At 51.3% G+C, this 27739-nt stretch overlaps 1 protein-coding gene across 1 annotated transcript in view; it reads right to left on the minus strand.

Moving 5' to 3' along the window:
* EDA (ectodysplasin A) overlaps nt 1-27739 on the minus strand; it is a 54929-nt gene that overhangs the window by 12304 nt on the left and 14886 nt on the right. Inside the window, exons 2-4 of the mRNA XM_089658858.1 lie at nt 18058-18087; nt 7259-7447; nt 7133-7167 (exon numbers count right to left, since the gene is read on the minus strand). Of these exons, the coding sequence (XP_089514984.1) occupies nt 7133-7167; nt 7259-7447; nt 18058-18087 (254 nt within the window). The remainder of the gene's footprint in view (nt 1-7132; nt 7168-7258; nt 7448-18057; nt 18088-27739) is intronic.

Consider the following 27739-nt stretch of genomic DNA (forward strand, 5'->3'; position numbering starts at 1 on the left):
TATGTCACCAAAAAGATGCATTTTGTGGTCTTTGCCGGTTCATCCAATATCAAGCCTCCAGTCCTTCCATAGACCCACCTCACGCTCTAACAGGCGACTCTGCCGATCAGAGAACAAACAGATCTTTTGTCCTTGGAATCCTTATCACCCATTTGATAACCCACCGGAGAACTCAGGACCAGGACCCCTGAGCCATCAAGGGTGGAGACAGAGGTTATCTTCACCTGTGATCACGGAGGGTTGGGTGCCTTACCCCATCAGGTGACCGCAACCTCACCGTTAACCACCTCAATACTGCCTAATACTGCAGTGGTTATACCGGATCGTGGCTGAAGCTACAACCAATATTTTTCAGCTGGGAGAAGCGATCCGGGCAGCTATACAGCCGCTGGATCACTTTTACAGGCGTCACATAGAAGTCTATGACTGAGCGCAGCAAACCCCCCGGATGTAATACAAGTCTACGGCTGAGCGCAGCAAACCCCCAGATGTAATAGAAATCTACGACTGAGCGCAGCAACCCCCCCAAATGTAATAGAAGTCTACGACTGAGCGCAGCAAACCCCCCAAATGTAATAGAAGTCTACAACTGAGCGCAGCAACCCCCCCGGATGTAATACAAGTCTACGACTGAGCGCAGCAAACACCTCGGATGTAATAGAAGTCTACGACTGAGCGCAGCAAACCCCCCGGATGTAATAGAAGTCTACGTCTGAGCGCAGCAACCCCCCCGGATGTAATAGAAGTCTACGACTGAGCGCAGCAACCCCCCCGGATATAATAGAAGTCTACGACTGAGCGCAGCAACCCCCCCGGATATAATAGAAGTCTACGACTGAGCGCAGCAAACCCCCCAAATGTAATAGAAGTCTACGACTGAGCGCAGCAACCCCCCCGGATGTAATACAAGTCTACGACTGAGCGCAGCAAACCCCCCGGATGTAATACAAGTCTACGACTGAGCGCAGCAAACCCCCCGGATGTAATAGAAGTCTACGACTGAGCGCAGCAACCCCCCCGGATGTAATAGAAGTCTACGACTGAGCGCAGCAAACACCTCGGATGTAATAGAAGTCTACGACTGAGCGCAGCAAACCCCCCAAATGTAATAGAAGTCTACGACTGAGCGCAGCAAACCCCCCGGATGTGACAGAAGTCTACGACTGAGCGCAGCAACCCCCCCGGATATAATAGAAGTCTACGACTGAGCGCAGCAACCCCCCCGGATATAATAGAAGTCTACGACTGAGCGCAGCAAACCCCCCAAATGTAATAGAAGTCTACGACTGAGCGCAGCAAACCCCCCGGATGTAATACAAGTCTACGACTGAGCGCAGCAAACCCCCCGGATGTAATAGAAGTCTACGACTGAGCGCAGCAAACCCCCCGGATGTAATAGAAGTCTACGACTGAGCGCAGCAACCCCCCCGGATGTAACAGAAGTCTACGACTGAGCGCAGCAAACCCCCCGGATGTAATAGAAGTCTACGACTGAGCGCAGCAAACCCCCCCATTAGAAGTCTACGACTGAGCGCAGCAAACCCCCCCCATTAGAAGTCTACGACTGAGCTCAGCAAACCCCCCGGATGTAATAGAAGTCTACGACTGAGCTCAGCAAACCCCCCGGATGTAATAGAAGTCTACGACTGAGCGCAGCAAACCCCCCCGATTAGAAGTCTACGACTGAGCGCAGCAAACCCCCCGGATGTAATAGAAGTGCAATTCCCTGGTTTGAGGTTGAGGGCCACATCAAAGGGCTCCAAAGGCCACATGTTGAGCACCCGCTTGGGGATGCGGGGGCGGGAGGGAAAGGGTTACGCTTATTTACATACTATCATCAAAGGCTTCACGAGGTGACAACCAGTAAAACTCTAAGAGGTGACCCTGACCGGCGGGCGATGCTGGGGACGCCATGCGCTTTTGTGTGCCTTCGGGCCCCGGTGATAATTCGGCCAAAACTAACACTCTACAGAACTGCCGCGACGACGTCACTTTTAAGTGGAGGAAAAATGAGTAGAAATTGAAGTCAATAAGCTGCTGATGAAAAACAGATGAAAAATGGACCAAAACCAAAAGGAAAAAAAGAACAAAAAAACCCCAAAACCAATCAGAAGGGGATGAAGAGCAGGGACCTTGTATGAAGACACGCTTACCGCCAATCCTACTCAACGGCCTCAGCGCCTCCTCTCCAGCCAGCAAGAAAATAAAAATGGAGGAGGTTTTCAATCATTCTTAGAAATAACAGACACCTCAAAGGTTGATTGACACATTGATAGCAACCCCCCCCCCCCCCCCCCCCAAGGGCCGAAACAACTCCCGTAAAACATCCCACACAGAGTGGAGTTCAGGAAGGGTCCAACAGAGTTCAAGACCGATTCAGGTTCCAGTGCTTTTTAGTCACCTTCTTAAATTAGAAAGTTTAGGTCATACTCATCAGAAGCCGAATTCCCTGCGTGGATATTTTATAGATCGTTACGTACATACCAAACACGAAGCCCGCGGGCTGAATCTGCCCCCCCCCATTTTATGTGGCCCTAACACCTGTCCTGCAGCTGTGGCACCACCCTCATTCTCCACCCCCACCTTGTCAGAGAGCAGAGAGGAGGACAGAACTCCTCCTACAGATCCTGCATCTCTCTGTGCAGCCGCAGCGCTCTCTCATCTCCACCCCACCTTGTCAGAGAGCAGAGAAGAGGATTGAACTCCTACTGATCCTGCGCCTCTCTGTGAGGCCGCAATGCTCCCTCATCCCCCCCCACACAGCAGCTGCAGCACCACCCTCATCTCCATTCCTCCCTTGTCAGAGAGCAGAGGAGAACAGAACACCTCCTACAGATCCTGCACCTCCCTGTGCAGCACGCCCTCATCTCCGTCCCCACCTTGTCAGAAAGCAGAGAGGACACCAGAACTTCTCCTACAGATCCTGCACCTCTGTGTGCAGCTGCAGCACCACCCTCATCTCCTTCCCCACCTTGTCAGAGAGCAGAAAGGAGGACAGAACTTCTACAGATTCTGCACCTCTCTGTGCAGCTGCAGCACCACCCTCATCTCCGCCCCCACCTTGTCAAAGAGCAGAAAGGAGGACAAAACTTCTCCTACAGAGCCTGCACCTCTTTGTGCGGCCGCAGCAATCTCTCTCTCCTTTGCCCCCACCTTGTCAGAGAGCAGAAAGGAGAACAGAACTTCTACAGATTCTGCACCTCTCTGTGCAGCTGCGGCACCACCCTCATCTCCGTCCCCACCTTGTCAGAGAGCAGAAAGGAGGACAGAACTTCTCCTACAGATCCTGCACCTCTCTGTGCAGCCGCAGCGCTCCCTCGTCTTTGCCCCACCTTGCCAGAGAGCAAAGAAGACGACAGAACTCCTCCTACAGATCCTGCACCTCTCTGTGCAGCCGCAGCGCTCCCTCGTCTTTGCCCCCACCTTGCCAGAGAGCAGAGAAGACACCATAACTCCTCCTACACCTCTCTGTGAGGCCGCAGCACTCCCTCGTCTTCACCCCCACCTTGTCAGAGACCAAAAAGGAGGACAGAATTCCTCCAACAGATCCTTAACTTCTCTGTGCAGCACTCCCTCATCTCCTTCTCCACCTTCTCTGTGCAGCACTCCCTCATCTCCTTCTCCACCTTCTCTGTGAAGCACTCCCTCATCTCCTTCTCCACCTTCTCTGTGCAGCACTCCCTCATCTCCTTCTCCACCTCCTCTGTGCAGCACTCCCTCATCTCCTTCTCCACCTTCTCTGTGCAGCACTCCCTCATCTCCTTCTCCACCTTCTCTGTGCAGCACTCCCTCATCTCCTTCTCCACCTTGTCAGAGACCAAAGAGGAGGACACTACTCCTACATATCCTGTGCCTCTCTGTGCAGCTGCGGCGCTCCCTCATCTCCATCCCCACCTTGTCAGAGAGCAGAGAGGATGCTAGACCTTCTCCTACAGACCCTGAACCTCTCTGTGCAGCTGCGGCACCACCCTCATCTCCGTCCCCCACCTTGCAGAAATGAGGGCAGAACTCCTCCTACAGATCCTGCACCTCTCTGTGCAGCCGCAGCACTCCCTCCGTCTCCCCCGGTCTCAGCACTTAGACTCCAGCCCTGTTCTGGTCCTCCTCCAGGCCCTGCACGTTCTGCTTCCCAGTTCCGTCCCAAGCAGCAGCACAAGGGGGGTGCACTGTAATGCAAGGGAGGGTGGAGGACTCTTGACTTCTGATGGTGGGGTGTACTGGATATCTAGTCTTACAGATACAACCAGCCCTTAGAGGGCAACTAGAATGCTAAGGGCGGCCCCCATGATGAAACAGTTTGCCCTCCCTGCTCTAGAAGGTGGAAACCATTGTAGTAGGCATGGCTATTCCAGCGATCTCCACCATCTATCACCTGGGTCCTGGGCCGAGCGGCTGCCATGATGCATTGTGAACACAGGAGGTTGGAAGCATGGGTGCCGTTCAGAGAATGCTTTGCATTTTCTCAATGAATGCAAAGCATTCTCTGATTGGACGAGGTGGAGAATGTGATGTTGCTGCCTCTCCTCTCCACCTTGTTCAATCTTTTCGCATTCTTTGAGAAAATGGAAGGCGATCTCAGCATTGGCGCTCGTTCCAAGGGGCCAACCTCCTGTGTTCACAATGCAGCCTCTCTGCTCGCACTCAGAGATCACCGTAGTAGTTGTGTAGTAGTGGTGTCTACTATGGTGATTTCCAGCGTCTAGAGGGATCCCACAGGTATGGTATATACAGAGTTGACCCAAGCTGGACCAATGAAACTATGGAAAAATATCCATACCTGCAATTCTACTTGAACCCCTTTACGACCACTTAACACATACAGTCAGGTCCATAAATATTGGGACATGGACACAATTCTAACATTTTTGGCTCTATACACCACCACAATGGATTTGAAATGAAACGAACAAGATGTGCTTTAACTGCAGACTGTCAGCTTTAATTTGAGGGTATTTACATCCAAATCAGGTGAACGGTGTAGGAATTACAAAAGTTTGCATATGTGCCTCCCACTTGTTAAGGGACCAAAAGTAATGGGACAATTGTCTTCTCAGCTGTTCCATGGCCTGGTGTGTGTTATTCCCTCATTATCCCAATTACAATGAGCAGATAAAAGGTCCAGAGTTCATTTCAAGTGTGCTATTTGCATTTGGAATCTGTTGCTGTCAACCCTCAAGATGAGATCCAAAGAGCTGTCACTATCAGTGAAGCCATCATTAGGCTGAAAAAACAAAACAAACCCATCAGAGAGATAGCAAAAACATTAGACGTGGCCAAAACAACTGTTTGGAACATGCTTATAAAGAAGGAACGCACCGGTGAGCTCAGCAACACCAAAAGACCCGGAAGACCACGGAAAACAACTGTGGTGGATGAGCGAAGAATTCTTTCCCTGGTGAAGAAAACACCCTTCACAACAGTTGGCCGGATCAAGAACACTCTCCAGGAGGTAGGTGTATGTGTGTCAAAGTCACCAATCAGGAGAAGACTTCACCAGAGTGACTACAGAGGGTTCACCACAAGATGGAAACCATTGGTGAGCCTCAAAAACAGGAAGGCCAGATTAGAGTTTGCCAAACGACATGTAAAAAAGCCTTCACAGTTCTGGAACAACATCCTATGGACAGATGAGACCGACATCAACTTGTACCAGAGTGATGGGAAGAGAAGAGGATGGAGAAGGAACTGCTCATGGTCCTCAGCATACCACCTCATCAGTGATCATGGTGGTGGTAGTGTCATGGCGTGGGCATGTATGGCTGCCAATGGAACTGCTTCTCTTGTATTTATTGATGATGTGACTGCTGACAGAAGCAGCCGGATGAATTGTGAAGTGTTTCGGGAATATTATCGGCTCATATTCAGCCAAATGCTTCACAACTCATTGGACGCTTCACAGTGCAGATGGACAATGACCCAAAGCAGACTGCAAAAGACACCAAAGAAGTGGAATGTTCTGCAATGGCCAAGTCCATCACCTGACCTGAATCCGATTGAGCATTTCACTTGCTGAAGACAAAACCGAAGGGAAAATGCCCCAAGAACAAGCAGGAACTGAAGACAGTTGCAGTAGAGGCCTGGCAGAGCATCACCAGGGATGACACCCAGCGTCTGGGGATGTCTATGCGTTCCACACTTCAGGCTGTCATTGACTGCAAAGGATTTGCAACCAAGTATTAAAAAGTGAAAGTTTGATTTATGATTATTATTCTGTCCCATTACTTTTGGTCCCTTAACAAGTGGGAGGCACATATGCAAACTGTTGTCATTCCTACACCGTTCACCTGATTTGGATGTAAATACCCTCAAATTAAAGCTGACAGTCTGCAGTTAAAGCACATCTTGTTCGTTTCATTTCAGATCCATTGTGGTGTATAGAGCCAAAAATGTTAGAATTGTGTCCATGTCCCAATATTTATGGACCTGACTGTATGTACAGCGGCAAAATGGTGGGCTGTAATGGCCTCACGTCCCCCTATATGTGTTGATGATGATTCTGAGTGCACTTCCAGCACAGACCGATCGGTGGAAAACAACTCTTGGCCAACAAAACCAGTTCCTAATCATGTGATCGCTGTCACAGCCAATCACAACGGTCAAGTGATCAGCCGATCCTTCCCACCACCAACCAGCCGGCATTCAGAACTTTTTAAAGGGACAGCGTTGTCACCAATTAAGAAAATAAAACCCTTGATTGCAGTTCCCCACAGTAGCAGTGATGGTAGACTCACCTCTCCAGTGGTCCTATCTTTGTCCTATTGGAGCGCTCCAACCGCCACAAGACTCAAGTTTTCAACGCTTCCCAATAGGTTGGATGCCTGTGCCCCCCATTCTCTGACCCCACATCAGTACCAGACACAACAGTGACATAGGGGTCCGAGGAAGGAACCATAGCAGGTGGAGGACACAGACCTCTGATACTTTCGGAAGTGTTGAAAGCTGAAGGATCTTATGGGCTACAGAACTTCAACAGACCAAAGGACACGAGAGGCCACCAGAGCAAAGCATACATAATACTTCTTTCGCACGGAGCGGATATTAGGATTTTGATATGACTTCAGGAGGGGCCACTCAACAAGGAGGATAGACCAAGAAGGTATTTAGTCCAAGGACCACAAATGAAAAGGCTTACCGGAGTCTCTTTAGGGACAGTCTTTTCTGTAGGACCTAATAAAAAGGGAAGAGAGAGAAAAAAAAAAAATCAGAATAACACCTCAGATCGTAATCGAAGACAACGGAAGTCTTTAACGTGCCATACCGGTGGGTCCTTGATTTCCTGGTGGCCCTTGGGGACCTGGTGGCCCAGGGGGTCCTGGAGGGCCCATTGCATTTGATCCTGGGATTCCAGGGATGCCTGGGATTCCAGGAGGGCCTGGAGGCCCGGGAGGTCCAGGTGGCCCAGCAGGGCCTTGTGGTCCAACGGGTCCTGATGGTCCAACCTTTTTTCCTGCAAAGATACATTGATACGGTGTTGATACATTTGAAAATATCGTTGGCGAAGCATATTTTATAAAAATGTTATAATTGCTGACTTGCACCCAAAATTAGTAGACAGACTTTTAGGAAATATTCTAGAAAAGCAAAAAAAAAAATAATTGTCCATTTGTGTACAGGAGGGGCCGAGGAATATAATGAACCCCTGGGCCAACGCCTACGGTGTAGGGAACCCACATTTCAGACCATTTATCCAATCAACACTGCAAGCAGGGGCATATTGGCTGTGAGGCAAACAAGGCATTTGCCTTGGGCAGCGGAAGAAGGAACGATGGTTCTTCTGGGCACCGGGACTGGATGGTGAGTCTCTCTCCTTCTCTGGGGGAGGGGTTTGCAGTGGTGTGGAGGGATCGCAGGTGGGGGAGGGGGGACTGGTGGGTGGCGGTTGGGCCGAGGCTGGTGCCCGGGGTGTATGCCCTCTCCTCCAGTGTGATGAGGCTGCTGGCCTGTACTGGTTTATGCCTGGCCCTGGCCGCCCTTGCCCCTCCTCAGGTGGTGCACCAATCACTGGTATGAGATGGACTCCTGGAGACCCCAGGACTGGATGGTGAGTGTCTTTCCTTCTCTGGGGGAGGGGTTTGCGGTGGTGTGGAGGGGGTCGCAGGTGGGGGAGATTGGTGGGCTACGGTTGGTCTGAGACTGGTGCCCGGGGTGTATGCCCTCTCCTCCAGTGTGATGAGGCTGCTGGCCAGTACTGGTTTGTGCCTGGCCCCTCCTGGCGGTGCACCGATCACTGGTATGAGATAGACTCCTGGAGACACCGGGACTGGATGGCGAGTCTCTTTCCTTCTCTGGAGGAGGGGTGTGCGGTGGTGTGGAGGGGTTGGAGGTGGGGTGGGGGGGGGGGACTGGTGGGCGGTGGCTGGGCTGAGGCTGGTGCCCGGGGTGTATGCCCTCTCCTCCAGTGTGATGAGGCTGCTGACCTGTACTGGTTTGTGCCTGGCCGCCCTTGCCCCTCCTGGTGGTGCACCGGTCACTGGTATGAGATGGACTCCTGAAGACACCGGGACTGGATGGTGAGTCTCTTTCCTTCTCTGGGGGAGGGGTTTGCGGTGGTGTGGAGGGGGTCGCAGGTGGGGGGGGGAGATTGGTGGGCTACGGTTGGTCTGAGACTGGTGCCCGGGGTGTATGCCCTCTCCTCCAGTGTGATGAGTCTGCTGGCCAGTTCTGGCCCTGGCTGCCCTTGCCCCTCCTGGTGGTGCACCGATCACTGGTATGAGACGGACTCCTGGAGACACCGGGACTGGTGCAGGAAGCTTGGGGGGGGCAAGGTGGGGTGATTGAACAATACGGGTTACATGTACACCTCAAGGCAGCACCTCCCTCTCCGGGGGGGGGGGGAATCAGGGACCACCCAGGGAGGAGAGCTGCTGTCCAGAGGAGTCTGCCTGATCTCCCTGGGTGAAGTGTTACACCGGGAGCACCGGCATCAGGAGATCCCTTCCACCCATACATGGCCATGGACAGCCGCTGCTTCAATTTCTCTGCAGTCCCCAGGAGGGTGGGGGTGGGGTGGGGGCTGACTTTTTGTGTGTTGCCTAGGGCAACACAAAAGCTAAATACACTCCTGACTACAAGTCCTCACGACGAGTAATGCAGGCCCATACACGGGTCGAATTCTGAACAAATTTTCTTTCAAAAATCGTATCTAAGACTTTTCCTTCGAATTTCGCACCATTAGTGGATCCGCGGCATCGGCCCGAATTTCGTGCGACCATCGAATCTGAGTGATCGGGCGTGATGGACATTTCCCGAAAAACAAATTTCTAATCCATGATGATGAGAGATCGATCGAGAAACATCATCGAAGAAAGAAAGAAAGCATGACCCGCCACCTGGAAAGGAAATTCTCAACCAGGAAAATGTCTTAGGCGAGGAAATCAAAGGCTTGGTTGATCAAATTTCGAAATGAATGGTTGTGCCGTCAGATTACAAGACGCACCAAGTTTCCGATTCTCTACCGAAAATACGTTCAGAATGCGACCCGTGTATGGCCTGTATAAGTGGTATTAAAGGAGAACTCCAGGCAAGAAAGCTAAACATGACATTAGAGGTAGCAGTTGGTGGTGGTGGATTTGGCCACAGGTTCTATTGAACCACTTCAGCTCTGGACTGGAAGGGGGGGGGGGGTGAAAGTGTCCGGACTGGAAAAGGGGGGGGGGGGGGGGGGGGAGAAGCGTCCAGACTGGAAAAGGGGGGGGGGGGGGAGAAGCGTCCAGACTGGAAAAGGGGGGGGGAAGCGTCCGGACTGGAAAAGGGGGGGGGGGGGGGAAGCGTCCGGACTGGAAAAGGGGGGGGGGGGGGAAGCGTCCGGACTGGAAAAGGGGGGGGGGGGGGAAGCGTCCGGACTGGAAAAGGGGGGGGGGGAGAAGCGTCCAGACTGGAAAAGGGGGGGGGGGGAGAAGCGTCCAGACTGGAAAAGGGGGGGGGGGGGAGAAGCGTCCAGACTGGAAAAGGGGGGGGGGGGAAGCGTCCGGACTGGAAAAGGGGAAGGGGGGAAGCGTCCGGACTGGAAAAGGGGGGGGCGAAAGCGTCCGGACTGGAAAAGGGGGGGGCGAAAGCGTCCGGACTGGAAAAGGGGGGGGCGAAGCGTCTGGACTGGAAAAGGGGGGGAAGCGTCCGGACTGGAAAAGGGGGGGGGGGGAGAAGCGTCCAGACTGGAAAAGGGGGGGGGGGGGAGAAGCGTCCAGACTGGAAAAGGGGGGGGGGGGGAGAAGCGTCCAGACTGGAAAAGGGGGGGGGGGAGAAGCGTCCGGACTGGAAAAGGGGGGGGGGAGAAGCGTCCGGACTGGAAAAGGGGGGGGGGGGGGAGAAGCGTCCGGACTGGAAAAGGGGGGGGGGGGGGGGAAGCGTCCGGACTGGAAAAGGGGAAGGGGGGCGAAAGCGTCCGGACTGGAAAAGGGGGGGGCGAAAGCGTCCGGACTGGAAAAGGGGGGGTGAAAGCGTCCGGACTGGAAAAGGGGGGGTGAAAGCGTCCGGACTGGAAAAGGGGGGGTGAAAGCGTCCGGACTGGAAAAGGGGGGGCGAAGCGTCTGGACTGGAAAAGGGGGGGGGGGGAGCGTCCGGACTGGCAAAGGGGGGGGGGGGGGAAGCGTCCGGACTGGAAAAGGGGGGGTGAAAGCGTCCGGACTGGAAAAGGGGGGGTGAAAGCGTCCGGACTGGAAAAGGGGGGGTGAAAGCGTCCGGACTGGAAAAGGGGGGGTGAAAGCGTCCGGACTGGAAAAGGGGGGGCGAAAGCGTCCGGACTGGAAAAGGGGGGGCGAAAGCGTCCGGACTGGAAAAGGGGGGGTGCCGGACTGGAAAAGGGGGGAGCGTCCGGACTGGAAAAGGGGGGAGCGTCCGGACTGGAAAAGGGGGGAGCGTCCGGACTGGAAAAGGGGGGAGCGTCCGGACTGGAAAAGGGGGGAGCGTCCGGACTGGAAAAGGGGGGAGCGTCCGGACTGGAAAAGGGGGGAGCGTCCGGACTGGAAAAGGGGGGAGCGTCCGGACTGGAAAAGGGGGGAGCGTCCGGACTGGAAAAGGGGGGAGCGTCCGGACTGGAAAGGGGGGGGGAGAGAAGCGTCTGGACATGAAGTGGTTAAAAGGATCAATGGTGTTGGTGGGAATGCATCTGAGAGGCAGAAATTGCTCAAGGAACCCCTAGCAACCTGGGCTACATGGAGGAGGAACCCTGGGCTACATGGAGGAGGAACCCTGGGCTACATGATGCTGGATGTCCTCCAGCCAGGAGATGAGGCAGAGCTCTGATTGGCTGCAGCTTCTAATGCACACTGTGAGATCTCAGATATGGTCAGTTGTGGTATTACAATGTAACAGGAAAAGGACTCAGACATTGGTTTCCACGCTTCATATAGAGGACTTCTGAAGGTCCCTCTGGATTACACGGGGAGTCGGGGGTTGGGAATTAGAACGGATGAATAGACGGGAATATATTTTATACAAATTACAGCCAAAAGCCAATTCAATATCAAATATTACAAGTATCCTTCACATCCTTCCAGCGTCTAATCTACGGAATCACAACGAACAAAGAGCTTCCACGCTACACTTGGGATCTGACAAGATGGAGCTGATCAAGGTCCTGAAAAATTATTTCTAGACACATTTATCGTTCTACCTTTTTTTTTTTTTTTTTTTATACCAGAATGGAGATATTAAATCTCCGGAACAATCTCTAGATTCTACAAAGAAGCTGAAGAAGGCTCCGAAAGCCGAGATAAACGGCCCGATTATTATGGTGGAATTACCTCATTATATTCTACTATTTGATCTTCAAGTTGAAGTCAACGGAACAAATGGAAATTCCTCTAATGATTTCTAACAAATGCTTTTCTCTCTGTGCTCCGCGTACGACGCAACGCGTACAAACTGTACATACCGCCTGCAGTGGCCATGGGCCCAGATCCATAGTGAAGGCAAAATCGGTTCTACATACATCTGTGGAGGCTTCTAGGCTGCTGCAACCCAAACACACAGGACCACCTTCTCGGCCTACGGCCTAAACGGATACCAGGCTCCACACCGGCCTTATAAATGGTGGACCAAATGTGAAAAAAAAATGACCATCATTTGAAGTGGGTCGTCATATTCATAGGTGTGATAGAGTTCAGGTGTCTCCAGCAAAGGGTGCTAGTAATACTCCACCATACAAAGATATTGTAGACAATTGTACCTTCCAACCTTGCGGTAACAGTTTTGTGAAGACCCTTTTCTGTTCCACCATGACTGTCCCCCCCGTATACAAAGAAAGCTCCATAAAGACATGGTTTGACCAGTTTTGTGAAGACCCTTTTCTGTTCCACCATGACTGTCCCCCATGTACAAAGAAAGCTCCATAAAGACATGGTTTGACCAGTTTTGTGAAGACCCTTTTCTGTTCCACCATGACTGTCCCCCATGTACAAAGAAAGCTCCATAAAGACATGGTTTGACCAGTTTTGTGAAGAACCTTTTCTGTTCCCCCATGACTGTCCCCTGTGTACAAAGAAAGCTCCATAAAGACATGGATGACCAGTTTTGTGAAGACCCTTTTCTGTTCCACCATGCCTGTCCCCCCGTATACAAAGAAAGCTCCATAAAGACATGGTTTGACCAGTTTTGTGAAGACCCTTTTCTGTTCCCCCATGACTGTCCCCTGTGTACAAAGAAAGCTCCATAAAGACATGGTTTGACCAGTTTTGTGAAGACCCTTTTCTGTTCCCCCATGACTGTCCCCTGTGTACAAAGAAAGCTCCATAAAGACATGGTTTGACCAGTTTTGTGAAGACCCTTTTCTGTTCCACCATGACTGTCCCCTGTGTACAAAGAAAGCTCCATAAAGACATGGTTTGACCAGTTTGATGTGGAGGAACTCCAGTGTCCTGTACAGAGCCCCTGATCTTAGCCCTACCTTTGAAAGAATATAAGGTCTTCTCATCTAACAACAGTAACTACCCTTAAGCCTACGGAACACCTTTGGGATGAGGTCTTCTCATCCCAAATGTGTTCAGTAGGTTAGAGGTCATGGAGGAATTTTAGTGTCCTGCAAAGAGCCCTGACCTCAACCCTACTGAACACCTTTGGGATGAGAAGACCTGGTGCACAACCTAACTTATCCTAAAGGTGTTCAGGAGGGTTGAGGTCAGGGCTCTGTGCAGGACACTCAAATTCCTCCATGACCTCAAACCTACTGAACACATTTGGGATGAGAAGACCTGGTTCACAACCTAATTCATCCCAAATGTGTTCAGTAGGTTTGAGGTCATGGAGGAATTTGAGTGTCCTGCACAGAGCCCTGACCTCAACCCTACTGAACATCTTTGGGATGAATTAGGTTGTGAACCAGGTCTTCTAATCATACATCAATACCTGACCTCACCTGCTCTTTTGGCCTAGTAGGCACAAATTCCCACAGACACCCTCCAAAATCTTGTGGGAAGCCTTTCCAGAAGAGTGGAACCTGCTCCATAAAGACATGGTTTGGCCAGTTTGGTGTGGAGGAACCTCATTGTCCTGAACAGAACCCTGATCTCATCCCTGAACATCTTTGGGATGAATTGGAACACCAATGGTGATCCAAGTCTTCTCATCCAACTTCAGTACCTGACCTCACAAATGGGCACAAATTCCCACAGACCCCCTCCAAAACCTTGTGGTAACAGTTTGGTGAAGACCCTTTTCTGTTCCAGCATGACTGTCCCCTGTGTACAAAGCCAGTTCCATAAAGAAATTATTTAACTAGTTTGGTGTGGAGGAACTCCGGTGTCCAGCACAAAGCCCTGACCTCTAACCTCTTAAGCTTACTTTTGGAAGACCTTTGGGATTAGGTCTTCTCATCCAAGATCATTACCTGACTTCAACCCTACTGAACACCTTTGGGATGTAATGCCAGTTGCAAGCCAGTCTTCTCATTTAACACCAGAACCTGCCCTTATCCCTTATTACTGAAAATCTTTGGGATCAGTTCTTCTCATCCCAATGGCAATCAGTAGGTTTGAGGTCAAGGAGGAACTCAAGAGTCCTGAACTCAATCCTACTGAACTCAATCCTACTGAACACCTTTGGGATGTAATGCCAGTTGCAAGCCAGTCTTCTCATCCAACATCAGTACCTGACCTCACAAATGGGCACAAATTCCCACAGACACCCCCCCAAAATCTGATGGAAAGCCTTCTCAGAAGAGTGGGGGAGATTAAATAGCCACAAACAGTAGGGGAAACTCCATAAAGACGTGGTTTGACGAGGAGGCACTTGAGTGTCCTGAACCCCACTTAACGCCTTTGGGATGAATTTAATTGCTAATCGCAAACCAGGTCTTCTCGTTCAACATCATGACCTCAACTCTACTGAACACCTTTGGGATTCATTGCAAACGCCAACCGTGAGCCAGGTCTTCTCATCCAACATCAGTTCCTGACCTCACAAATGGGCACACATTCCCACAGACACCCTCCAAAATCTTGTGGAAAGTCTTCCCAAACAAGTGAACAATGATACAGCCACAAAGAGGGGCAACTTCATATGAATGACCACAGTCCTGGAATGAGTTGTCCAACAAGATCACAGAGGTGTGATGGTCAAAGTGTACATAAACATTTTGCAAAATAGTGTGTATATGCATCACAAAAAACATTGTCCATAAATTTGTGGAAGTCTCTTCCATGTTCCTGTTGATACTTGTTCACATTTTGATGGTTTCTAGGACTAATGCACTCAACAATCCATTTTTTGCCATGACATCTACCACAGATTAGTAATGATTTATATGAAGTTGCAATAACCTGTCCTGACTATGATGGCCACAAAGTCTACTTTGGCTTCCTACTGTCTATTGTGTTCGTTGCCTGGACACAGTCAGCCAAAAATACATTGTACATTGGTCTAAGGAGGAAAACAAGAAGACCTTGGTGCAGAACCCAGCCTCTGGGTGACAAGGTGACCCATTTGTCACAGAACATGCAAGTAATGGACAGAGGATGCTGGCATAGAGGGCTCCTGCTTGCTGACTGATAAGGGTCATGGATATACAAGAGATTTGGTATCCAATCTATGACAAATCTATTATATTTTTTAGAAGTTTCTACAAGGGAAAATGATCAAAATCCACGGTTTTGGGAAGGCTTTCCACAAGAATTTGGGAGTTTGTGAGGTCAGGTAGCGATGTTGGGTGAGAAGACCTGGCTCACATATTGGGCCCCATATTTGGTGTCAATTCATCAGTGTTCCAATTCATTCCAAAAGGTGTTCAGTAGAGTTGAGGTCAGGGCTTTGTGCAGGACACTCAAGTTCCTCCATGATCTCAAACCTACTGATCACTTTTGGGGTGAGAAGACCTTATATCAGAGGTGTTGCATAGGGTTAAGGGCAGTTTCTGATGTTGGGTGAGAAGATCTTATACCAAAAGGTCTTCCAAAAGTAGGGTTGAGGTCAGGGCTTTGTGCAGGACACTCAAGTTCCTCCATGATCTCAAACCTACTGATCACTTTTGGGGTGAGAAGACCTTATATCAGAGGTGTTGCATAGGGTTAAGGGCAGTTTCTGATGTTGGGTGAGAAGATCTTATACCAAAAGGTCTTCCAAAAGTAGGGTTGAGGTCAGGGCTTTGTGCAGGACACTCAAGTTCCTCCATGATCTCAAACCTACTGATCACTTTTGGGGTGAGAAGACCTTATACCAGAGGTGTTGCATAGGGTTAAGGGCAGTTTCTGATGTTGGGTTATACCAAAGGTCTTCCAAAAGTAGAGTTGAGGTCAGGCCACAAACCTACTGAACACATTTGGGATATGAGAAGACCTGGTTCACAACCTAATTTACCCCAACGGTGATCAGTAGGGTTGAGGTCAGGGCTCTGTGCAGGACCCTAAAATTCCTCCATGACCTCAAACCTACTGAACACATTTGGGATATGAGAAGACCTGGTTCACAACCTAATTTACCCCAAAGGTGTTCAGTAGGGTTGAGGTCAGGGCTCTGTGCAGGACGCTCGAGTTCCTCCATGACCTCAAACCTACTGAACACATTTGGGATGAGAAGACCTCATACCAAAGGTGTTCCGTAGGGTTAAGGGAAGTTACTGTTGTTGGATGAGAAGACCTTATAGCAGAGGTCTTTCAAAGGTAAGGTTGAGATCAGGGTTCTGTACAAGACACTGGAGTTCCTCCACACCAAACTGGTCCTCCATGTCTTTATGGAGCTGGATTTGTACACGGGGGACAGTCATGGGGGACAGAAAAGGGTCTTCACCAAACTGTCACCACAAGGTTGGAAGAGAACAATTGTCTACAATGTCTTTCTATGAAGGAAGATTACCAGGACCCTTCACTGGAGACACCTGAACTCCATCATTTGCCTTTGCCGTTCCTGAACCAGACCGCCCGGCCTCTGACGCTCCTGAACCAGACCGCCCGGCCTCTGACGCTCCTGAACCAGACCGCCCGGCCTCTGACGTTCCGGAACCAGACCGCCCGGCCTCGGACGTTCCGGAACCAGACCGCCCGGCCTCGGACGTTCCTGAACCAGACCGCCCGGCCTCGGACGTTCCTGAACCAGACCTCCCGGCCTCGGACGCTCCTGAACCAGACCGCCCGGCCTCGGACGCTCCTGAACCAGACCGCCCGGCCTCGGACGCTCCTGAACCAGACCGCCCGGCCTCGGACGCTCCTGAACCAGACCGCCCGGCCTCGGACGCTCCTGAACCAGACCGCCCGGCCTCGGACGCTCCTGAACCAGACCGCCCGGCCTCTGACGTTCCTGAACCAGACCGCCCGGCCTCTGACGTTCCTGAACCAGACCGCCCGGCCTCTGACGCTCCTGAACCAGATCGCCCGGCCTCTGACGCTCCTGAACCAGACCGCCCGGCCTCTGACGCTCCTGAACCAGACCGCCCGGCCTCTGACGCTCCTGAACCAGACCGCCCGGCCTCGGACGCTCCTGAACCAGACCGCCCGGCCTCGGACGCTCCTGAACCAGACCGCCCGGCCTCGGACGCTCCTGAACCAGACCGCCCGGCCTCGGACGCTCCTGAACCAGACCGCCCGGCCTCGGACGCTCCTGAACCAGACCGCCCGGCCTCGGACGCTCCTGAACCAGACCGCCCGGCCTCGGACGCTCCTGAACCAGACCGCCCGGCCTCGGACGCTCCTGAACCAGACCGCCCGGCCTCGGACGCTCCTGAACCAGACCGCCCGGCCTCGGACGCTCCTGAACCAGACCGCCCGGCCTCGGACGCTCCTGAACCAGACCGCCCGGCCTCGGACGTTCCTGAACCAGACCGCCCGGCCTCGGACGTTCCTGAACCAGACCGCCCGGCCTCGGACGTTCCTGAACCAGACCGCCCGGCCTCTGACGTTCCTGAACCAGACCGCCCGGCCTCTGACGCTCCTGAACCAGACCGCCCGGCCTCGGACGTTCCTGAACCAGACCGCCCGGCCTCGGACGTTCCTGAACCAGACCGCCCGGCCTCGGACGTTCCTGAACCAGACCGCCCGGCCTCGGACGTTCCGGAACCAGACCGCCCGACCTCGGACGTTTCGGAACCAGACCGCCCGGCCTCGGACGTTCCGGAACCAGACCGCCCGGCCTCTGACGTTCCTGAACCAGACCGCCCGGCCTCTGACGTTCCTGAACCAGACCGCCCGGCCTCTGACGCTCCTGAACCAGACCGCCCGGCCTCTGACGCTCCTGAACCAGACCGCCCGGCCTCTGACGCTCCTGAACCAGACCGCCCGGCCTCTGACGCTCCTGAACCAGACCGCCCGGCCTCTGACGCTCCTGAACCAGACCGCCCGGCCTCTGACGCTCCTGAACCAGACCGCCCGGCCTCTGACGTTCCTGAACCAGACCGCCCGGCCTCGGACGTTCCTGAACCAGACCGCCCGGCCTCTGACGCTCCGGAACCAGACCGCCCGGCCTCGGACGTTCCTGAACCAGACCGCCCGGCCTCGGACGTTCCTGAACCAGACCGCCCGGCCTCGGACGTTCCGGAACCAGACCGCCCGGCCTCGGACGTTTGAGCCCCCTGACCGGCTTACTAAACATTTCACATCAGATTATAAATCCGAATAAACATGAGATCGATCCACTCACCTTTTTTCTTGTTTCTGGCTGCGCTTGGATCTGCAAAGAGACAGAAATAAGTCACAGAAAGGTTTTGCTCTTAGCAGAATCTGAAAGAGAAGAGACGGGATCAAAGCATTGTGAGCCTCCGCCGGGGAGAGCGCACCAAACATGTTTCTAATAGACGGCTAAAAATACGGCACGCAGCTCGGCCGACAACTCCGCGAACGTTCCGCCTCAAAACACTCAATCTTGATTTTATTTCCCTTCCACTAATCTTCAGAAATGACACAACTGAGGAGGACACGGGAATCCTTAAAGGGGAACTCCGCAGCATTTCCAGCCCAAGGACACAATGGAGGGAAGAGCGCGGATGACCCCGGACTCCCCAAATACCACAGGGATGGGGGGGCGGTATTTACAGATCTTGTACAGGCAATAAATGGGCTTTAAAGGGACAAAGTGACCCGGGTGGCATGGGGCCCGGTAGCAGTGTCTTCTTCTAACCAGAACTGACCTCGGTAGCTGCAAGCAATCTGGAGCAATTCATCCAAGGAAGCACTCAAGTCATCCATACATTCAGCCGCTCACTCTGCTCTCCCCTGTTCCAGCATTGACTCGGCTCCGCCTCCCACACCTCCTGCTCTGTGTATACAAGGCTGTCTATTGGCAGAGAAGTCACTGCTGGGAGGGGCTGCAGGGGGAGCTGACCGGCCGAGTCACTGCTGGTAGGAGCTGCAGGGGGAGCTGACCGGCCGAGTCACTGCCGGGAGGGGGTGCAGGGGCCGCTGACCGGCCGAGTCACTGCCGGGAGGGGGCGCAGGGGCCGCTGACCGGCCGTGTCACTGCCGGGAGGGGGCGCAGGGGCCGCTGACCGGCCGAGTCACTGCCGGGAGGGGGCGCAGGGGCCGCTGACCGGCCGTGTCACTGCCGGGAGGGGGTGCAGGGGCCGCTGACCGGCCGTGTCACTGCCGGGAGGGGGTGCAGGGGCCGCTGACCGGCCGTGTCACTGCCGGGAGGGGGTGCAGGGGCCGCTGACCGGCCGTGTCACTGCCGGGAGGGGGGGCAGGGGCCGCTGACCGGCCGTGTCACTGCCGGGAGGGGGGGCAGGGGCCGCTGACCGGCCGTGTCACTGCCGGAAGGGGGTGCAGGGGCCGCTGACCGGCCGTGTCACTGCCGGAAGGGGGTGCAGGGGCCGCTGACCGGCCGTGTCACTGTCGGGAGGGGGTGCAGGGGCCGCATACCGGCCGAGTCACTGCCGGGAGGGGGTGCAGGAGGAGCTGACCGGCCGTGTCACTGCTGGTAGGGGGAGCTGACCGGCTGTGTCGCTGCTGGTAGGGGGCGCAGGGGGAGCTGACCGGCCGTGTCACTGCTGGTAGGGGGAGCTGACCGACGTGTCACTGCTGGTAGGGGGCGCAGGGGGAGCTGACCGGCCGAGTCGCTGCTCGTAGGGGGTGCAGGGAGAGCTGACCGGCCGTGTCACTGCTGGGAGGGGGCGCAGGGGGAGCTGACCGACGTGTCACTGCTGGTAGGGGGTGCAGAGGCAACTGACCGTCTGTGGTAGGGGGCGCAGGGGGAGCTGACCGGCTGTGTCGCTGCTGGTAGGGGGCGCAGGGGGAGCTGACCGGCCGTGTCACTGCTGAAAGGGGGTGCAGGGGCCGCTGACCGGCCATGTCACTGCCGGAAGGGGGTGCAGGGACCGCTGACCGGCCGAGTCACTGCCGGGAGGGGGTGCAGGAGGAGCTGACCGGCCGTGTCACTGCCGGGAGGGGGAGCTGACCGACGTGTCACTGCTGGGAGGGGGTGCAGGGGGAGCTGACCGGCCGTGTCACTGCTGGGAGGGGGCGCAGGGGGAGCTGACCGGCCGAGTCACTGCTGGGAGGGGGTGCAGGGGGAGCTGACCGGCCGTGTCACTGCTGGGAGGGGGTGCAGGGGGAGCTGACCAGGCGTGTCACTGCTGGGAGGGGGTGCAGGGGGAGCTGACCAGGCGTGTCACTGCTGGGAGGGGGCGCAGGGGAAGCCAATAATAGATGCCATGTCACGAGCCTCTTTTAACCGCTGAAATCCAGGATGGTTCAGGACGGCCCAAGGACAGCGAATGGTTTTAGCGGGTAAATTCTCTCTTGCGTATTTTTGATAGAAGATGACTTTGACCCCCAGACAGGATCTATGTTTAGGGCAGAGGTCCTGGTGAACACATCGCTGGGTTTTGCAGTTTTTTATGTCACGCGGTATTTGCGCAGCGGTTTTTCAAATGCAAATTTTTTTCGCAATAAAATTCAGAAAAATTGCAAACAAAACCAAAACCCCCCCACAATATTTTTTGTAAAATATAAAACGTGATGCAACGCCGAGCAAAGCGATACCAAACATGTCACGCTGTAAAATTGCGCACGCTGGTGCAACGGCGACAAATGTTACTATCCATAGGCCACGCTTTACCAGCCTGCAGCCCGGGTTCACAGCACTGCGGAGCGGGGAAACGGTTGCGAATTCTGTGCGTTTCCAGCACCGCAATCGCGTTCATGCGATCTGGTGCGGGCGTCAATAAAAGAATGACACCCCGAAACAAATCGCAAAATGCCATGCGATTGCCAAAAATCGCATCGCATCGGTGAGAACGCCCATGCAACGCGAATCAGGTTCGGATTAAAGAAAAAAAAAAAAATAAATTTTGCACCTTTTTGGTGCGGATGCGATTTGAGCCGTACAAAGTGAAAGAATGTATTGTGCCCACGATGGAGCTTCGGAAGAAGAGGACAGAATCTGCAGAACTCGCACATAAAATATTTGCGATTTGTTATTTTGTAGCTTTTTACGATGGAGAACGATCGTCGGTGGCCAAAACGGCAGAAAAAGTCACGTGAGAACGACTTTAGAAATCGCACCGCAGCCAATCGCACGTTAAGACACCGACATTCATTAGATGCGATTTCGTCACCGGTCACGTCGGCTGCGATTTCTGAAGACTTTCAATGATTTCTTGCCATTTCCATTCTATTCTATGTCTGTGAAATCGCAACAAAAAACTGCAGGAAAAGTAACGCAAGAACGACTTTAGAAATCGCACCGCAGCCAATCGCACGTGTTAAAGACACCGACATTCATGAGGTGCGATTTCAATTCCCAAATCGCACCAGTGTGACCAGGCACTTATTGCGCCTTGTAAAAATTTTCAATGATTTCTTGCCGTTTCTATTCTATGTCTGTCAAATCGCTACAAAACTGCACGTTAAGACACCGACATTCATTAGATGCGATTTCAGGTGCGATTTCATCACTGATCATACCGGCTGCAATTTGTGTGAGATTTCTGAAGACTAAGGTGACTTGTGAAGATTTTCAACGATTTCTTGTGATTTGCAGAGCGATTTCCATTCTATTCTATGTCTGTCAAATCGCAACAAAACTTCAGGAAAAGTCACGCAAGAACGACTTTATAAATCGCGCCGCAGCAAATCGCACGTGTTGAGACACCGACATTCACATTCATTAGATGCGATTTCATCACCGGTCATATCAGCTGCGATTTGTGTGCGATTTCTGAAGACTTTATGACGACTTGTGAAGACTTTCAACGATTTCTTGTGATTAGCAGAGCGATTTCAATTTATTTGTTTGTCTGCGAAATCACAAAACTGCAGAAAAAGTCACGCAAGAACGACTTTAGAAATCGCGCCGCAGCAAATCGCACGTGTTCAGACGCCGACTTTTAAATTCATTACATGAGATTTCTGGTGCGATTTCGTCACTGGTCATACCGGCTGCGATTTGTGTGCGATTTCATCATGATTTCAGGTGCGATTTCTGAAGACTATGACGACTTGTGAAGATTTTCAACGATTTCTTGCCATTTGCAGTGCGATTTCCATTCTATTCTATATCTGTGGAATCGCAACAAAACTGTAGAAAAAGTTACGAAAAAGAGCAACTTTAGAAATGGCGCCGCAGCAAACCGCACGTTAAGAAATGGACATTCATGAGGTACGATTTCAATTCGAAAATCGCATCGGTATGACCGGACACTTATTGCGACTTGTGAAGATTTTCAACCAACGATTTCTTGCGATTTGCAAAGCGATTTCCATTCTATGTCTGTGAAATCGCAACAAAACTTCAGGAAAAGTCACGCAAGAACGACTTCTGAAATCGCGCTACAGCAAACCGCACGTGTTGAGACATCGACATTCACTAGATGCGATTTCATCACCAGTCATATCAGCTGCGATTTCTGTGCAATTTCAGGTGCGATTTCTGACGACTTGTGAAGATTTTCAACGATTTTTTTGCCATTCGCAGTGCGATTTCCATTCTATGTCTGTGAAATCGCAACAAACTGCAGAAAAGGTCACGCAAGAACGACTTTAGAATATACGCTGCAGCAAATCGCACGTGTTGAGACGCCGACATTCACATTCCTAAGATGAGATTCCAGGTGCGATTTCGATTCCCAAATCGCACCTGTATGACCCGGCACTTATTGCTACTTGTGAAGATTTTCAACGATTACTTGCGATTTGCAGAACGATTTCCATTCTATTCTAGGTCTGTGAAATTGCAACAAAACTGCAGAAAAAGTCACGCGAGGACGACTTTAGAAATCGCGCCGCAGCAAATCGCACGTGTTCAGACGCCGACATTTAAATTCATTACATGAGATTTCTGGTGCGATTTCGTCACTGGTCATACCGGCTGCGATTTGTGTGCGATTTCATCATGATTTCAGGTGCGATTTCTGAAGACTATGACGACTTGTGAAGATTTTCAACGATTTCTTGCCATTTGCAGTGCGATTTCCATTCTATGTCTGTGAAATCGCAACAAAACTTCAGGAAAAGTCACGCAAGAACGACTTTATAAATCGCGCCGCAGCAAATCGCACGTGTTGAGACACCGACATTCACATTCATTAGATGCGATTTCATCACCGGTCATATCAGCTGCGATTTGTGTGCGATTTCTGAAGACTTTATGACGACTTGTGAAGACTTTCAACGATTTCTTGTGATTAGCAGAGCGATTTCAATTTATTTGTTTGTCTGTGAAATCACAAAACTGCAGAAAAAGTCACGCAAGAACGACTTTAGAAATCGCGCCGCAGCAAATCGCACGTGTTCAGACACCGACTTTTAAATTCATTACATGAGATTTCTGGTGCGATTTCGTCACTGGTCATACCGGCTGCGATTTGTGTGCGATTTCATCATGATTTCAGGTGCGATTTCTGAAGACTATGACGACTTGTGAAGATTTTCAACGATTTCTTGCCATTTGCAGTGCGATTTCCATTCTATTCTATATCTGTGGAATCGCAACAAAACTGTAGAAAAAGTCACGAAAAAGAGCAACTTTAGAAATGGCGCCGCAGCAAACCGCACGTTAAGAAATGGACATTCATGAGGTACGATTTCAATTCGAAAATCGCATCGGTATGACCGGACACTTATTGCGACTTGTGAAGATTTTCAACCAACGATTTCTTGCGATTTGCAAAGCGATTTCCATTCTATGTCTGTGAAATCGCAACAAAACTTCAGGAAAAGTCACGCAAGAACGACTTCTGAAATCGCGCTACAGCAAACCGCACGTGTTGAGACATCGACATTCACTAGATGCGATTTCATCACCAGTCATATCAGCTGCGATTTCTGTGCAATTTCAGGTGCGATTTCTGACGACTTGTGAAGATTTTCAACGATTTTTTTGCCATTCGCAGTGCGATTTCCATTCTATGTCTGTGAAATCGCAACAAACTGCAGAAAAGGTCACGCAAGAACGACTTTAGAATATACGCTGCAGCAAATCGCACGTGTTGAGACGCCGACATTCACATTCCTAAGATGAGATTCCAGGTGCGATTTCGATTCCCAAATCGCACCTGTATGACCCGGCACTTATTGCTACTTGTGAAGATTTTCAACGATTACTTGCGATTTGCAGAACGATTTCCATTCTATTCTAGGTCTGTGAAATTGCAACAAAACTGCAGAAAAAGTCACGCGAGGACGACTTTAGAAATCGCGCCGCAGCAAATCGCACGTGTTCAGACGCCGACATTTAAATTCATTACATGAGATTTCTGGTGCGATTTCGTCACTGGTCATACCGGCTGCGATTTGTGTGCGATTTCATCATGATTTCAGGTGCGATTTCTGAAGACTATGACGACTTGTGAAGATTTTCAACGATTTCTTGCCATTTGCAGTGCGATTTCCATTCTATTCTATATCTGTGGAATCGCAACAAAACTGTAGAAAAAGTTACGAAAAAGAGCAACTTTAGAAATGGCGCCGCAGCAAACCGCACGTTAAGAAATGGACATTCATGAGGTACGATTTCAATTCGAAAATCGCATCGGTATGACCGGACACTTATTGCGACTTGTGAAGATTTTCAACCAACGATTTCTTGCGATTTGCAGAACGATTTCCATTCTATTCTAGGTCTGTGAAATTGCAACAAAACTGCAGAAAAAGTCACGCGAGGACGACTTTAGAAATCATGCCGCAGCAAATCGCACGTTAAGAAACCAACATTCATGAAGTGTGACTTCAATTCCCAAATCGCACTGGTATTACCCGGCACTTATTGCAACTTGTGAAGATTTTCAACGATTTCTTGCCATTTGCAGAACGATTTCCATTCTATTTCTGTAAAATCGCAACAAAACTGCAGAAAAAGTAATGGAAGAACGACTTTAGAAATCGCACCGCAGCAAATCGCACGTGTTCAGACACCGACATTCACATTCATGAGATGAGATTTCATCACTGGTCATACCGGCTGCAATTTGTGTGCGATTTCTGAAGACTTTGACGACCTGTGAATATTTTCATCGATTTCTTGCCATTCTATTCTATGTCTGTGAAATCGTAACAAAACTGCAAAATGCAAGGACTTTAGAAATCTCGCTGCAGCAAAATCGCACCGGTATGACCGGACACTTATTGCGACTTGTGAAGATTTTCATCGATTTCTTGAGATTTGCAGAGCGATTTCCATTCTATACTATGTCTGTAAAATCGCAAAACTGCAGAAAAAGTCACGCAAGAACGACTTTAGAAATTGCGCCGCAGCAAAATCGCACGTTAAGAAACCGACATTCACGAGGTGCGATTTCAATTCCCAAATCGCACCGGTGTGACCGGACGACTTATGGCGACTTGTGAAGATTTTCAACGATTTCTTTTCTATTCTATGTAGGTGAAATCGCAACAAAACCGCAGAAAACGTAACGCAAGAACAGCTTTAGAAATTGCGCCTCAGCAAATTGCACGTTAATGAGGTGCGATTTCAATTCTAAAATATAACCGGCACTTATTGTGACGTGTGAAGATTTTCAACGATTTCTTGCCATTCGCAGTGCGATTTCCATTCTATTCTACGTCTGTAAAATTGCAACAAAAACTGCAGAAAACGTCACGCAAGAACGACTTTAGAAATCGCACGTGTTGAGACACCGACATTCACTTTCATGAGAGCGATTTCAGGTGCGATTTCATCACTGGTCACACCGGCTGCGATTTGCGTGCAATGTCAGATGCGATTTCTGAAGAATTTATGACGACTTGTGAATATTTTCAATGATTTCTTGCGATTTCCATTTTATTCTATGTCTGTGAAAGCGCAACAAAACGGCAGAAAAATTCACGCAAGAACGACTTTCGCCGCAGCCAAAATCGCACGTGTTCAGACGCCGACATTCACGAGATGAGATTCCAGGTGTGATTTCGATTCCCAAATCGCACCTGTATGACCCGGCACTTATTGCGACTTGTGAAGATTTTCAACGATTTCTTGCCATTTGAGTGCGATTTCAGAAGACTTCGTTGCTGCTCGTGAAGATTTCTTGCGATTTGCGGTGCGATTTCCATTCTGTGTCTGTGAAATCACAAAAAAACAGCAGAAAAAGCCACGCAAGAACGACTTTAGAAATCAAGCCGCAGACAAATCGCACGTGTTCAGACACCGACATTCACGAGATGAGATTCCAGGTGCGATTTCAATTCCCAAATCGCACCTGTATGACCCGGCACTTATTGCGACTTGTGAAGATTTTGAACGATTTCTTGTGATTTGCGTGCAATTTCTGAAGACTTCATTGCTGCTCGTGAAGAGTTCTTGCGATTTGCGTGCGATTTCTATTCTATGTCTGTGAAATCGCAACAAAACGGCAGAAAAAGTCATGCAAGAACGACTTTAGAAATCGCACCGCAGCCAATCGCACGTGTTCAGGCGCCGACATTCACGAGATGAGATTCCAGGTGCGATTTCAATTCCCAAATCGCACCTGTATGACCCGGCACTTATTGCGACTTGTGAAGATTTTGAACGATTTCTTGTGATTTGCGTGCAATTTCTGAAGACTTCATTGCTGCTCGTGAAGAGTTCTTGCGATTTGCGTGCGATTTCTATTCTATGTCTGTGAAATCGCAACAAAACGGCAGAAAAAGTCATGCAAGAACGACTTTAGAAATCGCACCGCAGCCAATCGCACGTGTTCAGGCGCCGACATTCACGAGATGAGATTCCAGGTGCGATTTCAATTCCCAAATCGCACCTGTATGACCCGGCACTTATTGCGACTTTTCAACGATTTCTTGCCATTTGCGTGCGATTTCAGAAGACTTCATTGCTGCTTGTGAAGATTTCTTGCGATTTGCGGTGCGATTTCCATTCTATGTCTGTGAAATCGAAACAAAATGGCAGAAAAAGTCACACAAGAACGACTTTAGAAATCGCGCCGCAGCCAATCGCACGTGTTCAGACGCCGACATTCACGAGTTGCGATTTCAGGTCCCAAATCGCAGCGGTCTGCCCGGGCACTAACACTTGTTTGGTGATGGGAATCATTGTGTGACATTGAGCATTGAAAGCCTGGCTGTGCGTGGCGGCCCCATCACAGGGGTGGGGGAGGGGATCGTAGATCGAACGATTTTGTGGTCGAATGTTTGTAGAACTACTAATTAGAGGTGGAAAATCGCAGACTTGCTGCATACGGAACACAAAACTTGTCACGCAGCGATCCCTTGCGCAGGGACTCCATTGTCTCTCGGACGCCGGCCGCAGAATAAACCGTTCGGCTTTTTTTTTTTATCGCCCCCCCCCCCCAGGAGGCAGCATTTTCCAGAAACAACAATGTGGCGCGCCGTCACAATGGATTCGTCGGCACAAGACCTGCAATCAGCAAAGTTTTCTTTTGCCGGCGCGGCATACCTTCCCGCTGAACAGGAGCCATCGGCGTGATTGATGACCGCAACATTCTCCGCACGAGATCCCCTGCGCCGGGGGGGGGGGGGGCTTCCTGCAGGAGTCGACACGAGGCAGGAAATCGCCGTGGCGGGCGATATTTATTTCAAGCGCCTTCCGTACAAAACCCCCGGAATAAATGAAATGTGTTCACACCCGTCGGTCAGGAAAGGTGCGTTTCTCTGGCAGGTAAAAAACGTTCGAGAGCCGCCCGCCGCCTATGAAATATTCGATGTTTGGATCTGGAAACAGAACGAAGAATACTTGGCACAGCGAACGCGGGGGAAGCGGATGGAACCAATTAGCTTCAAAAGACGGAAACGGCGGGTGACTGGAGGAAGAGGGCAATGGCGGGCGACTGGAGGAGGGCGACTGGAGGAAGGCGACGGCGGGCGACTGGAGGAGGAAAGCGACGGCGGGCGACTGGAGGAGAAGGGCAACTGGAGGAGGAGGGCGACGGCGG

The sequence above is a fragment of the Staurois parvus genome, unplaced genomic scaffold, assembly GCF_062004578.1.
Source record: "Staurois parvus isolate SC_StPar_1 unplaced genomic scaffold, SC_StPar_1.0 ptg001106l, whole genome shotgun sequence".
Taxonomy (NCBI): Eukaryota; Metazoa; Chordata; class Amphibia; order Anura; family Ranidae; genus Staurois; species Staurois parvus.